At 42.0% G+C, this 16134-nt stretch overlaps 2 protein-coding genes across 3 annotated transcripts; one reads left to right on the forward strand and one right to left on the reverse strand.

Moving 5' to 3' along the window:
* Window positions 1-196: 196 nt before the first annotated feature.
* Window positions 197-4361, reverse strand: LOC106564352 (thymidine kinase, cytosolic). 2 transcript variants are annotated; one of them, XM_045690899.1, is made up of 7 exons: window positions 3510-3712; window positions 3290-3321; window positions 2785-2889; window positions 2141-2234; window positions 1600-1689; window positions 1251-1370; window positions 197-872 (listed from the first exon to the last, which is right to left on the reverse strand). In XM_045690899.1, the coding sequence occupies exons 1-7, from the start codon at window positions 3603-3605 to the stop codon at window positions 687-689; spliced, it is 723 nt and encodes a 240-aa protein (XP_045546855.1). In that variant the 5' UTR covers window positions 3606-3712; the 3' UTR covers window positions 197-686. The 2 variants fall into 2 exon arrangements, with proteins under 2 accessions (XP_045546855.1, XP_013985887.2); XM_014130412.2 differs by lacking the exons at window positions 3290-3321; window positions 3510-3712 and adding an exon at window positions 4267-4361.
* On the forward strand, window positions 4336-12690 carry LOC106564332 (kynurenine formamidase-like). The gene is made up of 7 exons (XM_045692063.1): window positions 4336-4455; window positions 5190-5280; window positions 5601-5716; window positions 5878-6188; window positions 9594-9729; window positions 10029-10136; window positions 10468-12690. The coding sequence occupies exons 1-7, from the start codon at window positions 4336-4338 to the stop codon at window positions 10495-10497; spliced, it is 912 nt and encodes a 303-aa protein (XP_045548019.1). The 3' UTR covers window positions 10498-12690.
* The last annotated feature ends 3444 nt before the right edge of the window (window positions 12691-16134 follow it).

A 16134-nucleotide genomic window follows, 5' to 3' on the forward strand; every position in this document is an offset into this window, starting at 1 on the left:
AGGTGCAGTTGTCATGCCAGACGTCTCATGTTGAGGGAGCGTGCAATTGGCATGATGTAGTGGCACAACCGAGCCCCTCCCCGGTATGTTTTTTTGGGGTGATTGGCAAAAAAATATAATACCTGGAACACCGAGTTATGGGTTCGACTTAACATTTTGTAAAATCTGGAAAATGACTGAACACAAACCATAAATGAACATTTCAAAAATATATTTGTATTATTATAGGAGGCAAATCAGACCAGCACTACAAAAAGTAACAGTTGAATATTAAGTTGTGTACACTGGACTCATTGCATGGCAGTATGTATGTTTTAGCAGGTGTATCCAAGTCTTACAAAATATATGTACTAATTTGGTCAATGTTTTAGAAATATTTACATTGAAGTATATGAAGCCCTATAAAATGACAGTTACTACACAGATACAATACCGTTCAGTGGGTTGATGGAGATTCATTTACTGTCCCCGCTCATCCCAAGTGCAAAACTTAAAGGGATAGTTCATTACTCCAATTAGAAAATGAAGTCGACAACTATCCCTTTTAACTCATCTCCAGTCAAATTACCAAACCTAAAATTGAAAGGGATTGTTCACCATCTCATTCAAAGTTCCAATTCAAGTCAACTCTCCCTTTAAAGTCATGTGAGTGAACTATCCCTTTAAGAATAGTCTACTGGTAATGATCAGAGTTGCAGGGTGGCGAAGAGTTTCCGTGGCGATGTAGTGTTGTCAAGCAGTTTCTCTGTCATCACATGCGGTGGTGTCTCGTCCCTGTGGGGGGCGCTATTATCCTTCATCACATCCATCAAGCCACCGTAACACTTCCTGCACCGTGCATGGTACATATCGGCTCCACCAATCACCTCCACCTGGGGGCGGGGCACAGACAAGAAACAGGAAGTGAGGTCATGTCCAAATATAGGCACAGTCCTAAAATCAACCTCCTAACCCTTACTCCTTAGGGCAGATGCGAAAGGATCGGATGGGTAATAAAACGGTGAAATGGGACACAGTGATAATTGTGATTCCTGCAGGTTGACTAATAAAACAGGGATGATAGAGATCAAGAGGGGATTTCAGAAAGGGAGAGAAGCAATAGTGATTGGTTGTGACGACAAAGAGGATATGAAAAACCACCAGTCTCATTTCACTCCAGAAGTTCAAGGGAATACAACCTTTAAGTCTGAAAGGCATGTGATGTTTCTACTGTATCAGCTCTAATATAAATCATATCCCCTCTCCCACACCTCTTTCTCTGCCCCCAGTCTCTTGGTGTATGCTGCCTCCTTGTAACACTGCATACAGACAGCGTTCAGCTTCACAACGCTCTCAGCCAGGGGAACCAGGTTCAGGATGTTTCCAAAGGGCTGCAGACAGACAGGGCAGAGAGTTCGGTCAGATATGACATTTCTCTGGCTAGTGTACTGGCTGTACAGACAGACACACCATTCATACACAGTTATTATTTCAAACTAAACTGACTGAAACTCTACATGTCAAATATTCTATTACCTGAGACAACTGTTACCGATTACGACGCTAGACAACCAGGAGGCAGGCAGCAAACGTTGGATATGACTCATCATCCATGCCTACCTTTCTCTGGAAGGTTCCGTCCAGGGCCGCTACAATTATAGTCTTCCCCATGTTGGCCATCTCCTCACAGAACTCCACTGTGTCTGGGAACTGACAAACACACAACAATAAGAAGAACATGGCATGGATTCATAAGCATACGGGTATAACAGTTAGGACATGGTTGGTTCTCATTGGTAATGTAGCCTAGGTCAGTGATCTCCTCAGAGATGTTTCACCACTCTGTTGTAGCCCTGAACTAGCACACCTGATTCAACTAATCAAGGGCTTGATGATTAGTTGACCAGTTGAATCAGGTGTGCTCGCTCTGGAATAGTTTAAATACGTGGAGCGTCTGGGGGAGACGTTTGAAAAAAGGTGGGCCTAGGTCATAATAACACTAAGGAATATGGTGCTGATGATGCCATGTGCTTAACAGATGAATATCAATGGCAGGTTATTCAGCTGTAGAGGACATACAGGTAATGATCTAGTGAGGAACAAAGAGGATCACTCTGTTGGACACAGTGAGAGGGTAACAGACTAAATGTACTATACTTACAAACTGTCCTTCGTCGATTCCGATGACGCAAGCCTGCAGAACTAGAGAACGCACGTCGCTCAGGCAGTTGGCTGGTACGGCTTCCATTGTGTTTCTGGTGTTTGTGTAGAAATAAATAAATATACACACACATCTATAAAACGAGACCATCCTACTAAATACATTAGTGATGCTGCAATTCTGTACATTTTGCCATGGGGCGGAGAGGAAAATGAACTGCTATACAGCTAATTTCATGCAATTCTACACATTTTGCAACAGGGTGGAGAGAAATGTTGAAAGTTTTTAATATATCTGAGTGAGACTGACTAACAAAATCAATCGCCCCCGGCTGGTAATTTGACCATGATAACAAGTTTAAATAGCTGGCCGCTAAACCAATTTAGCAATCTAAAGAATGTTAGCCGACATGGGCTATTTGATTGTCTGTCAGTGAGACACACAAGAGAAACTGCTAATGCACTGCCACATTTCAAAATGGCACCTTGTGTATTCTTCTATTCAAACTCACAAAACCGGGGAAACAACTTGTCCTGGGTGGCAACAATGAGAATCAGGTCAAACAGGGTATTCATTAGTTCATGGGGGTGCGGTTCAACGTAACGTTATCTATACAAATCAGGAGGTAATGTATTTGACATTACTTGTCATGCGTGGCCACGCCCTTCTCGGAGTAGCGTGTATCTTTGGCATATTTGACCACCAAACAGTTGTACTGAGCGATCTGGAAACGACGCACTCGCCTCGTGCTGTTAATAAGAAAATAGATTTCAGTCAGTTATAGCATTTTTTTAAATCACAAACTAGTAATACTGCTATGAAGCGCTCTCTAAAACAATGACGTGGAGTAGATGGTTACAGTTTTTATAGGATAAATGCAAAGTCAAAGATGCTATTAAATTACTGATATGTTCTCATTTGGAATACTATGTAAAGTACACACTACAGTAGCTTGTTACGAGCTAGTGCTTGAGATGCTGATTACAGTACACCGTGTACTAATGCAGTTACATTTGGCGGGCTGTAATTCTAACCAGCTGTTATTGTTGTGCCATAAAGTTACGTTGGTTCACTGACTGTTAGTACAACATCATAGACCTTGTCGTTAACAAATAAACAGCTGTTTATGTAGAATTAGCCAACTGAAACCTTTTGCCTGAGAACATTGGGCCAAAGATTACCTGCAAACAAATGAGAGACAATGAGTTTGATGTGTACGATCGACATAGAAATATAAACGTAGTCAGTGCATTGCATATGATTGAGTTATTTGTTTTGTTATAAGATGATTATAAAAAGGTTTCGGGTAACGTTGGGCATCTTCGAAAGAGAGGTTGTCTGTTTTTAATCAAAGAAATGGTGAACGTACCTGGATCTGTCCTATTGATTTTCGTGGAGAATTTGGCAGGATTCTTGGAACATTCAAACACTCCATTAAGTTAACCTTCTGTTTCACAATATCCATAATAACTATGAGAAATAACTCTGCTGAGAAGTTACCGAATATCCCGCACCGACGGTTTCTTTATAAGCTTGATCAAGCGCACAGAACTACGTCACTGAAAGAACCAATCAGCTCGCAGAATAATCACGTGACAAACGCGAAGTTCCTTCTTCAGGCGGGAGACTTTGTTAATGAGACTCATTTTAAAGTTGGACTTTCATTTAGTTTGGACACAAATCATTTGTGATTGTACTGAGCTCTTTGTTAATTAGACTCATTTTAAAGTTGGACTTTCATTTAGCTTGGACACAACTCATTTGTGATTGTACTGAGCTCCGCAGTATTTAACGTTTATCTAGACAATTCATCATAATACTCTGAAGGCACTACTGTAGTAGGCCTAGGCTAGCAATGGAGTGCGTTCTGTTTTACTGTGTTGCATGTATTGTCCGTTTAGTTAGTGAAACCGTTTTTACTCCGCCCAACACAGGATGTAATGTCCTCCAGCACAAGGTACAGTACACCGTGTACTAATGCACTGTTACATTTGGCGGGCTGCAATTCTAACGAAGCTGTTATTGTTGTGTCATCAAGTTACGTTGGTTCACTGACTGTTAGTACAAAATCTTAACCCTTGTCGTTAACAAATGAACAGCTGTTTGTAGAATTAGCCAACTGAAACCTTTTGCCTGAGAACATTGGGACACCCCGCAGACACCCGTCCCGCAGACCCGTTGACCCACTGTCCTCGATGGTCGTTTTTTCCCCTGCTTATCTTTTGTCCAATTCCAAAGGTTCTCTGTGTTGTGCCTATCTGCTGTTGTTACATTCAAGAGCAACAATGTCACGTTGGAAGGATATGAATAAGGATGTAAGTGATGTTAAGATGATGTCTGTTCATACAGTAGACATTGTACTGTAAATATGTAACCGGTGCAGCTGTAGCTCTGCGTTGTGTGTGATTGATAGAGACTAAAGACGTGGACCTCGGATATCAGGTTGTTTAAGGTATTACACTTCTCTCTTGCATCCAAAAGAAAATACACAACATTTGTAGAGCACAAATATGTGCGTCTCATGTAAGTACGCGTTCTCCTATTCCCCAGGATGCAGGCATGCATAATAACAAATCAACATGCTATATTAACATATGAACCTGGTGTAATTTAAAAAAAAATATTAATTTAAAAAAATGTAACCTTTATATAACAAAGAATTTTAACAACTTAGAAATATATAATAATGTCTGCAAGTAGCCTAGTTCGTCTTTTTCATAACCTACTCTCTTCATTTCTAAACTTTGCCTATCCATTTGCCATTATTACTATAAAATAAAGCACCGTTTCTCATATCTAAATATCGATTATAAATACTTTAGTTCACTGCTCACATCACCTGTTGAAACAACAACAAAAGTATAAACAGAAACCTGTCTGTTGACTTCTGCTGTGAATGGAAAGTTCTGAATGACTACCGACTGAGGGCGCTGTTGGACTGCGCCCTCGCTGTCTGCCTGATCTTTATGAGCTAACGTTCCCACTCCAACCGGCTCGTACTTATGGCCGCCCCGATTCACAACACACTTGTGTGTGGTTGCTTTGACAGGAGCTAGAGAGGCAGTTCTCGCCCAGCCAGTGGTCGCACAGAATGTCGGCAGACGACGTTATCAAATCCCACGTGACGGCGCTCAAAGAAGGTCTGTCGATGATTGATTAACTAGCCGATAAAGTTGATTATTGACAAGAGTGTGGGTTCAGGAAAGAGCAATAGGGATCTTTAGGCTAGCCATGCCATATGGGTGGTGCCCGCAGTCCGAATAATGAAATGAACGATTGGAAAGTAACCAACTGTATGTCGTTGGTTTGATTTCTATTGTTGTTGTGCCCCGTATGTTTAACAAGTATTTCTGTATCCGTAGGTTACACTACAGTTTAGTCAAAATATATTTTTGCAAAGTCAACAAAGGGGTGTGTCTCTGTATATTTCTCCGTGTGCATGTTTTTGGTGCGTGTGCAGGTACGGAGCGTGCCCGTGGCCTGGCCCAGACCCTCCTCAACGTTCCCTATGGAGAAGGAGAGGGGGAGAAACTCGACGTCTATGTTCCCATCACCACTTCTCTAGGTGTGTGTGTGGTATAGCCTGTTTGTCAACAACACACCCTCCCTGATATTGTCTTCAACTAGAAGATGACGATAGAATAACAGGATAATCAAGTGACACACATATAAACGCAACATGCAACAATTTCAAAGATTTTGCTGAGTTACAGTTACTATAAGGAAATCCGTCAATTGAAATAAATTCATTAGGCCCTAATCTATGGATTTCACATGACTGGGCAGGGGCGCAGCCATGGGTGGGCCTGGAAATCAGAATGAGTCCCCCCCCCATCACCACAGACAGCCCTCAGGCATCACCACAGACAGCCCTCAGGCATCACCACAGACAGCCCTCAGGCATCTCCACAGACACCCCTCAGGCATCTCCACAGACACCCCTCAGGCATCTCCACAGACACCCCTCAGGTGCGTTCCTGGTCAGTGGTATATATGACCTCCTGCCCATCCTGTCCACCTATGTCAACGAGCCTCTGAAAATGACAGAGTACGTACCACACACCCCCACACCCATCCACCCCTGAAGATGCACCACTGAATGCTCTACCTCAGGTATTCCCAAACTGGGGTACGCGGAATGCTGTCGGGGGTACACCAAATAAAAATTTGATTCACATTAAAAAAAATATCTATATATATATATATCATTTAATTAATTTTTTCTCACATTTTCAAACAGTACATTAATATTTTCCAATGGGGCTATACATTTGGGTGAGGTTTTTTTTCTTGCCTGAGTAGCCTCGTTTCACTGCCAAAAATAAAATTAAACCATCTAGTGTTCAGCGAAATAACAACACAATGTCAAATACAGGTAGCCTAGTCAAATAATTAACGTCCAATCACATTAACCGTTACTCTCTCGCGGGAAACCTTCACTCTTGCGCAGACATTTAGAAACGAAACATGACAATTTGAAAAATAAGCCACAGGAGTTTTTGAGCGAGAATAAAGATGACTTTCGAGTAGTAAGACATGTATAAAAGCAACAGATACCATTAATATGAAGGGGCTTAGAAGCGTCTTATATGGTGAGCTACCGAGTGGCTAGGACAGGCAAGCCCCATACTATTGTGGAGGACTTAATTCTTCCTGCGCCGCGGATATGGCTGGGACAATGCTGGGGGAAAAGGCCAAAACAACTATACAGACAATGGCTTCATCAAACACTGTTTCACGATGCATCAGTGACATGGCAGGAGATGTTTTGCGTAAATTATATGCGTTACAGCTGGATGAGGCAACAGGGCCTGGCACAGCTTCTGGTATATGTCCGTTATGTTTATGGGGGGTCAATTAAGGAAGACATCCTCTTCTGCAAACCACTGGAAACCAGGACAACATGAGGATATTTTTCAAGTACTGGACAGGTTTGTGACATCAAATGGACTTTGGTGGTCAAGATGTGTTGGTATCTGTACTGAAGGCGCTAAAGCCATGACAGGGAGACATGGTGGAGTGGTAACGCGCGTGCAAGCAGTTGCTCCCGACGCCACTTGGGTACATTGCAGTATCCACCGAGAGGCTCTTGCTGCCAAGGGAATGCCTGACAGCTTGAAAGACGTTTAGGACAATACAGTGAAAATGGTTAACTTTGTTAAAGCAAGGCCCATGAACTCTCGTGTATTTTCTGCATTATGCAATGATATGGGCAGCGACCATGTAACACTTTTCCAACATACAGAAGTATGCTGGTTATCAAGGGGCAAAGTATTGACACATTTTTTTTTTTAATTGAGAGATGAGCTTAATGTTTTCTTTACTGACGATAATTTTCACTTGTCTGACCGCTTTCATGATGACGAGTTTCTCACATGACTGGTTTATCTGGGTGATTTTTTTTCTCGCCTGAATGATCTGAATCTAGGATTACAGTGACGCTCTGCAACTATATTCAATGTGCAGGACAAAATTGAGGCTATGATTAAGAAGTTGGAGCTCTTCTCTGTCTGCATTAACAAGGACAACACACAGGTCTTTCCATCATTGTTTGATTTTTTTTGTGTGCAAATGAACCCAAGCTTATGGACAATGTCAAACGTGATATAGTACAAACATTTTTTTTTTTAAATGCATGAAATGAAATGTATGCATTCACTACTGTAAATCGCTCTGGATAAGAGCGTCTGCTAAATGACTAAAATGTAAAAAATGTAAAATATAGCAAGTGAGCTGGGTGCACAATTACGCAGGTACTTTCCCGAAATGGACGACACAAACAACTGGATTCGTTATCCCTTTCATGCCCTGCCTCCAGTCCACTTACCGATATCTGAACAAGAGAGCCTCATTGAAATTGCAACAAGCGGTTCTGTGAAAATTGAATTTAATCAGAAGCCACTGCCAGATTTCTTGCCTTGGCAAATGACGCTGTTAAGACACTGATGCCCTATGCAACCACGTACCTATGTGAGAGTGGATTCTCGGCCCTCACTAGCATGAAAAACTAAATAAAGGCACAGACTGTGTGGAAAATGATTTAAGACTGAGACTCTCCAATACAACCCAACATTGCAGAGTTATTGGCATCCTTTCAAGCACATCCTTCTCATTAACCTGTGGTGAGTTATTCACAATTTTTGATGAACAAATAGGTTTTATATGTAAAATGGTTAAATAAAGAGCAACATTATTGATTATTATTATTTGTGCCCTGGTCCTATAATAGCTCTTTGTCACTTCCCACGAGCCGGGTTGTGACAAACTCAGACTCACTCTTATGTTTAATAAATGTATCGTATATTGTGTGTGTGGCAAGCTTACGATGATGGCAAAAAACAACATTTGAGAGTGCGCTGACCCTGGTGCTAGAGGGGATACAGCTGGAGGTTGAATGTTTGAAGGGGTACGGGACTATAAAAAGTTTGGGAACCACTGCTCTACCTTATCTACTAATGGTCATCTAAGGTCAGTGAGTAATGGTGTTTATCAATGGCCAAATTATTTGTGTGTGTTTGGCATTGTGTATGTGAGAGAGTGAAGAAGAATAAATGAATCCTATATTTAGAGAGAGATGTAGTCTGTGTGTTTGCTCTGTGGGTGTCCAGTAGCAGTCAGTGCCAGTCAGAGCCATCACCAGAAGCTCCCCTCTTTCTCTCTGTCTCACTATCTCTGTCTCTTCACAGAGAGGTGGCTCTGAGGAACAGTCCTAGTCAGCTGGTTCACTATCTCTGTCTCTTCACAGAGAGGTGGCTCTGAGGAACAGTCCTAGTCAGCTGGTTCACTATCTCTGTCTCTTCACAGAGAGGTGGCTCTGAGGAACAGTCCTAGTCAGCTGGTTCACTATCTCTGTCTCTTCACAGAGAGGTGGCTCTGAGGAACAGTCCTAGTCAGCTGGTTCACTATCTCTGTCTCCTCACAGAGAGGTGGCTCTGAGGAACAGTCCTAGTCAGCTGGTTCACTATCTCTGTCTCTTCACAGAGAGGTGGCTCTGAGGAACAGTCCTAGTCAGCTGGTTCACTATCTCTGTCTCTTCACAGAGAGGTGGCTCTGAGGAACAGTCCTAGTCAGCTGGTTCACTATCTCTGTCTCTTCACAGAGAGGTGGCTCTGAGGAACAGTCCTAGTCAGCTGGTTCACTATCTCTGTCTCTTCACAGAGAGGTGGCTCTGAGGAACAGTCCTAGTCAGCTGGTTCACTATCTCTGTCTCCTCACAGAGAGGTGGCTCTGAGGAACAGTCCTAGTCAGCTGGTTCACTATCTCTGTCTCTTCACAGAGAGGTGGCTCTGAGGAACAGTCCTAGTCAGCTGGTTCACTATCTCTGTCTCTTCACAGAGAGGTGGCTCTGAGGAACAGTCCTAGTCAGCTGGTTCACTATCTCTGTCTCTTCACAGAGAGGTGGCTCTGAGGAACAGTCCTAGTCAGCTGGTTCACTATCTCTGTCTCCTCACAGAGAGGTGGCTCTGAGGAACAGTCCTAGTCAGCTGGTTCCGCAGCTCAAACTCTCTTCCTCCAACTGTGACATCGTGGTTGCCGTGGCGCACAACGACTCGCCAGAGTTCCGGAAGCAGTCGGAGGACTACTACAAAGTCAGTACAGACTGAACACATAGAAGTAGAACACGGAATCAGAGCTGATGAATAGAATGTGTCCGAGTTCCATGGATGGAAAAACAGACATTGTCTGGGACACATTATCTAGATTGTTCTTGTAGCAAGATTTCAGAAAGTGACAAAACAATTCACCTTTAACACAGCTGCACCTTCTTATTTTTGGAAGAGTTTTAGGGCCTAGAAAATTACTAACTTTCTGTCCCCTTTTTTTTCTCCCTCTTTGCGCTCCCTCTCTTCCCTTCCTCTCTCCCTCCTCACCTCCTTCCCTCTTGCAGGCTCTGGAGTCAACAGAAGGACTGAAGGTAACATTGGAGGACGTTCCAAACACAGATCACTTCAACATCATCGAGCAGCTAGTCGACAGAGACTACCACCTCACTCAGGTAGGTACCCCCATCCCTACCTCTTTCTCCCTCTTCCTCCTTATCTATCCCTTCCTTTTTCTTCTCCTTCTCTCGCTCGCCCCTCCCTATCTCCTCCCTCCCTCCCTCCCTATCTCTTTCCAAGTCACAGTCAACCTTTGAAGAATTTTTTTCTTATTGGCTAGACAGTGTTATTTCCTCCAGACCTTAGTGTGGTGTGCTTTTTGTGAGTCACTCTCCTTGAGCTAATGGTCATTACTCATCATGAGTATCAGCTTGTCTGTCTCAAAGGTTAAGATGAACTTGACCTTTGTGACCTTTGTCTTTATGCGTCTACCTCCTCCTTGTACAGCTGCTGTTAAAGATGATGGGGAAGAGCTAAAGAGATACAGGGACACCGGCCAATCAATGAAGAGATACAGGGACACCGGCCAATCATTGAAGCGATACAGGGACACCGGACAATCATTGAAGAGATACAGGGACACCAGACAATCATTCATTTACATATCAACCACAAACACCTCTGTTCTGAACCACATCTAGAGGCGCCACGCACCAGTTATTATGGACTGATGGCTATTGGCTAAACAAGGTGGTTAGGTAACAGGTATTAAGTACAAAAAAAAAAGATGCATGAAATGAAATGAAATGTATGCATTCACTACTGTAAGTCGCTCTGGATAAGAGCGTCTGCTAAATGACTAAAATGTAATGTATTATGTTTTGTGTTACAGAACCTCCGGGGTGAAGATTCCCTTAGTTACAGTTCTTGGATCAGTTTTGATTCCACTTAACTTTAACTATTAGTGGGAAAAAATGCAAAACTGACCCAAGATCAGCATATAGGGGCAACTTCACCCTGCTCCGTTACAAAAGCTATCGCCTAGAGTTCTTCCTGGTTCAAGTCATGACCAGGAAATACTCCAGGCCCTGCTTTATGTCTTATAGAAAAGTGGGCAATCATTTTGGCTCAAAGGCCGCATCGGGATTTTCTAAATTCCACAGATTTTTTTCCCGGAATGATTTGTTTGTCAAAAGCAATTTGTGGGCCAGAAAAAGGGAAGTTATTTAACTTTTAGGTCCAATATAATCTCTACATATTTTCTCATTTTAAACGTTCAAGAGCCATGTTCCCTCTAAGCTGCGACTTCCTCCAGGACTGCTGCGCAGAAGATCTTTTGAGAGTGTATTTGTGTTAGAGGCACATGGTTTTGATAGGAGTGTTAGTCTCTTGTGGTCGGCTACCTCAGTAAGTCTTCACAGACTGGCTGGTAACCTCATGATGATACATCCTACTCTCCTTACCTACACAGCTAACCTGTTGACATCTTTTATTTAACCTTTATTTAACTATGCAAGTCAGTTAAGAGCAAATTCTAATTTACAATGATGGCCTCCTTGTAAAGCCCCCCCGGCCAAACCCTCCCCTAACCCGGATGACGCTAGGCCAATTGTGCGCCGCCCTATGGGACTCCCAATCACGGCCGGTTGTGATACAGCCCGGGTTGGAACCCGGGTCTGCGATGCAGTGCCTTAGACCGCTGCGTCACTCGGTAGGCCATGCCGTGATGAGACGGTAGAGATTGAACTTCACTGAGTTCGCCCCATTAGTTTGCACTATATAGATAATCGTTTTTTCTGTGATGGAATCAACATATCAGCCCTTTTCAACGCAACAAATTTAACTTTGCAAGATTGAGTCTATGATTGTATTGTAGGCAGAGCCATAGCGCAACCGAGTAGAATTCTATTGGTGGGGGTAGCCCACTAGCGGTATTTCAATCACCCACGAGTGAATGCGCTTTTCAGATTAGTTCAGATCAGAGCGTAGAGCCGCGCTGTGTACATTTTTTGATATTCTTTGCTAGTTAGCGACTTATTAGCCTAGTTATAGATAAGTATAGGTCAGCAATGTTGAGTTACTGTTTCCTACAAGAGCACAAAACCTGTAGGCTACATTTCAAGCTGTCTTCGAAAAGTCAGTCAGGTAAAAAGCTTATGTCTTAATTAAAGGGGCAGTGTTGTATTTTGAGACAGGTTTGAATATTCAAATAAGCCAATAGGCAGAGGGGTAGCCTACATTATCTAATTCTCTGTATGGTAATCATAATGAATTGTATTTTGTAAGTGGTTTCTTGCATCATACAACACAATACAATTTACAGTCACCTATTTGGCCCATGGTGTTACAGACCAAGTAAAAAAATCATTCATGAATTAACGTCAAGCCCTTCATAAGGAAAATAGTATTATAAAAGTGTCATGCAATTTAGGCCTGCATTGAACACCACATATAGGCTACTGTAGGCTATATCATAGAAATCAAAAGCTATTTCCATGTGAACATGTTATAGGATTTGCTCCATTGGTTTTGTTGGTAGGCCTACATTATGCTTCAATAGTCACAACAGCCTATTGGCTACTGTCTAAAACTAAGCGTACTGCCTATTGGCTACTGTCTAAAACTAAGGGTACAGCCTATTGGCTACTGTCAAACTGTAAGGGTACACTGTAAACTCACACAAAACCTAACATTTGCTCAGTGCCCCAAAATATAAGAGGGAACATTGTTCAAGAGTGTCCTGGAGTGTTTTTTAAACCCCAAATCCCCTCCCTACCCGGTCTTACAGTAACAACCAGATGAAACTAAGTTTGCATCCCAAATGGCACCCTATTCCCTATATATAGCGCTCCGGTCAAAAGTAGTGCACTATACAGGGAACATGGTACCATTTAGGATGCACCCTATCTCACACTACACTATGGGTTTGTCCCGAATGGCACCCTATTCCCTATATAGTGCAGTACTTTTGACTAGAGCCCTATGGGTACCTATGGGCCCTGGTTAAAGGTGCCATTTTGGATGTAACCTATACCTCTTCACTCTGTTACTGCTATAAAAACTGGTTTGGGGTCAGCTCTTAGGAATCTTTTAGGGAAATGGTCAAACTGATCCTGGACCAGCCAAAGTTTGACAACATATTGTGCATCCCAAATTGCATCCTTATATAGTTCAGTAGTTTTAACCAGGTCTATTTCACTAGGTAGGGTATAGGGTGCCATTTGGGACTGAAGCATAGCCTGCCAGGATAAAGTAGCAACACTTGTTTCCAGAGCGAGCGAGATAGCTAATCAGTTAACCAATTACTATGCACAAATTAATATTGTCTTCATGGCAATTTTGCCAATGCCAGTCGATTTCATTGCTTGTTTTAGTGGCACAGTGTAGTTGGTAACGCAGCGACAGTGGCACTTTTTTGTTTCTTTGTATTGTTACATCACTTCCTGTGTTTGTTTCTAAACCTCTCGGAACCATAGAAATAGTCCAGCCATTATGGCGTCATTGACTTGAATAAGGATGTCTGTTCTCTGAACCATATTGACTGGGAATCTTTCCCCACTATGTTGTTCACTGTTATTATAACTTTATTCACCTGTCATTAGAACCAGGGTTCAAGTTATACATCGGCTCTTGGGGGTGCATGAACGATGAGGGTGTTCAGTCTGGCCTACGCCCCCCTGTAATTCAAACCCTGGTTATTTTCTAAAGGACATGAACAGGGTCTGGACTTCTCGTGTTAAGATTAAGTACATGACATGAATTGAAATCAGTATGACGAAAGGTGAATGTTGGCATTCAATAGGGTACGTCTCGAATGGTGAAAAGTAGTGCACTATATTAGGGAAAAGGTTGCCATTTTGGACATATGTCAATGTTTACCTATATAATTGTCAGATGTGTGTTACACATGGAATTAATTAAAACATTTACCCCAAAATAACCTTTTAACACTTGAATTTGTCTCTCACAATCTAGAACTAAGGAATACTGTATTTTGTTTGACAATTTCATATTAGGGTAGAATAATAATCTAGATTTGCACACTAAAATGTAGTAATTGTTTTATGTGGGTCATTATGCTTCTTTGTCTAGTACAGGGGCGGAAATCGCGGGGGGGACGGGGGACACACGACCCCCCCATCCTGGGAAAAATATGATTTGTCCCCCCCAATATATCACTGAAACATAACTATGTAATTTAAATAATATTAATAATACGCAATGAAAGCAATTGTGCTGATTATAGACACTTAATAGCGCGTTTTTAAGTTTCAAAAGATTGCGACCCCCCACCCTTTTCCTCACAATGGTTTGATCCACTGGCAAGGTAACAGAGGGGTCGTATCTACTGTCTGAAAGGCACTCAATGAACGTAACTGACGTGAGGTTAATCCAGTCAATCGCGCACACACACTAGCTGAATATGCAGAGCTAGCGCGCAAATATGAACTATTAAGCTAGCTAGTACCTATTCCATTTATGTGGCCTCGTCAAAGATGGAATCTTTGCTATCGTCAATTTATTCCGAGATCAGCATGCAGATGATGTAAGTTAGTGCTTCAAAGTCCCTGTGATAAGGTTAGCGATAAACTGAAGTCCAAACTGAACAGAACTACACTCTCTTCTACCATTGTCTTAAATATATTTAATGGTCTCATTGCAAAAGCTAAATTGTCGCAAGGGAGCTTTTATTTATATATTTTATTTAACCCGGGTAACAAAGATTATAGCAAACACCACTGAAACTGAATTGGTGCTCGCTAGCTTTGCAAATTCAGCTATTGTTGGAAGCCAGCCAATATGAAACAAACTATTAAAATTACAAAAGGTTGCAGCATATGTTGTGTAAATGGTGAACTCATACAGCTGTCAACTCTTGTCATTTTAATCCGTTTCACATTTGCTAGCTACCTTTTAGATCGAAGCCCAAATAGAATGATAAAAGATAAGATGATAGAAGCCCATCTCCTACTGTAAATAGCCTACACACTGTGTGTGTGTGTGTAGCCAGCCAGCCAGGTAGAAAAATGGCAGAAAAATAAAAGACGGACATCAGAGTATTTTTCAGTACACCAAAACGCAATGTAAGAACCCTAGTAGCCTAATATCTCAAAGACTAGTTGATAAAATGTTCATAAGAAAGAAATGAAATTCTAATGGAAATTTTTCACAATGATGTCATTAGGCAGATTAGGCAACAGATGGCACACAGACAGCAGAGTTGGGGACAGATATGCAGGGACAGACTGGCAGAGACAGGGAGTCTCAGGTAAGTTTGTTGAGTCTTTGTTTGGCAACATTATGAAAGGTTCTCAATTTTTTTTACTTGTAAAATAGGAACATAATTGGAAAATGCCATGGATACCCCCACTCTCAACTTAAACTGGTGACTGTACTAAGATTTGTTAAAGGCAATGGTATTGCTGTTGTGTAGTTTTGGGTACCGGTAGTTAGGAGTACGGCAAACACCTTATTTCTTTGGTTCCTCAATATACATTTACCATATTACAATGTAGGCTATGTGTTACAGCACTACTTTTGGTGTCCCCCTCAGGAATTGCTCTTGAGAAAATTTCATGTAATTGTCCCCCCCAAAGTTGATATCAGATTTTCGCCCCTGGTCTAGTAGCCTAAATGCTTGTTTACATTATTGTTTACATAACATGACTAGTAATAATGTTGGTGGGAGAATTATGTAAAGTATCACAATAATTGTGTATGTCATAGAAGTGTGCCAATTCTGTCAAAGCTTTCTTTTTGAGAAAATAGTGGTGAGTTTCAGAGACGGAACTGTCAGGGAAAACTGTGGTTGCAAGGGAAGGAGTCTAGCCTTTTCATAACCCTCATATGAAACGTTATAAATAGGATCATTGTTTTGGGGGAACATAAGGGATATTGTGTTCGACCAGAAAATAACGCGTTGTTCTAGAACGTTATGTTAATTCTACCACAGCAGCAGTTCTATTCGTTTCGTTTGGAGTTTTTAGGAAAATATTATTTATCTCTGAGTCTGAACTGTACTGTACCCACTTGTATGGACTGTACAGGTTATCCGAGAAGGTCAGGGTCAATGTGTTCAACTCAGCGCGACGGACAGAATATTTTAAGCAAACGCTGGGTCAAGCGACGCGGAAAGGAACGGACCAATGAGGAAGCTCGTTGGGATGCGTCGGG

Source organism: Salmo salar, chromosome ssa12 (genome assembly GCF_905237065.1).
Source record: "Salmo salar chromosome ssa12, Ssal_v3.1, whole genome shotgun sequence".
In the NCBI taxonomy this organism is placed as follows: Eukaryota; Metazoa; Chordata; class Actinopteri; order Salmoniformes; family Salmonidae; genus Salmo; species Salmo salar.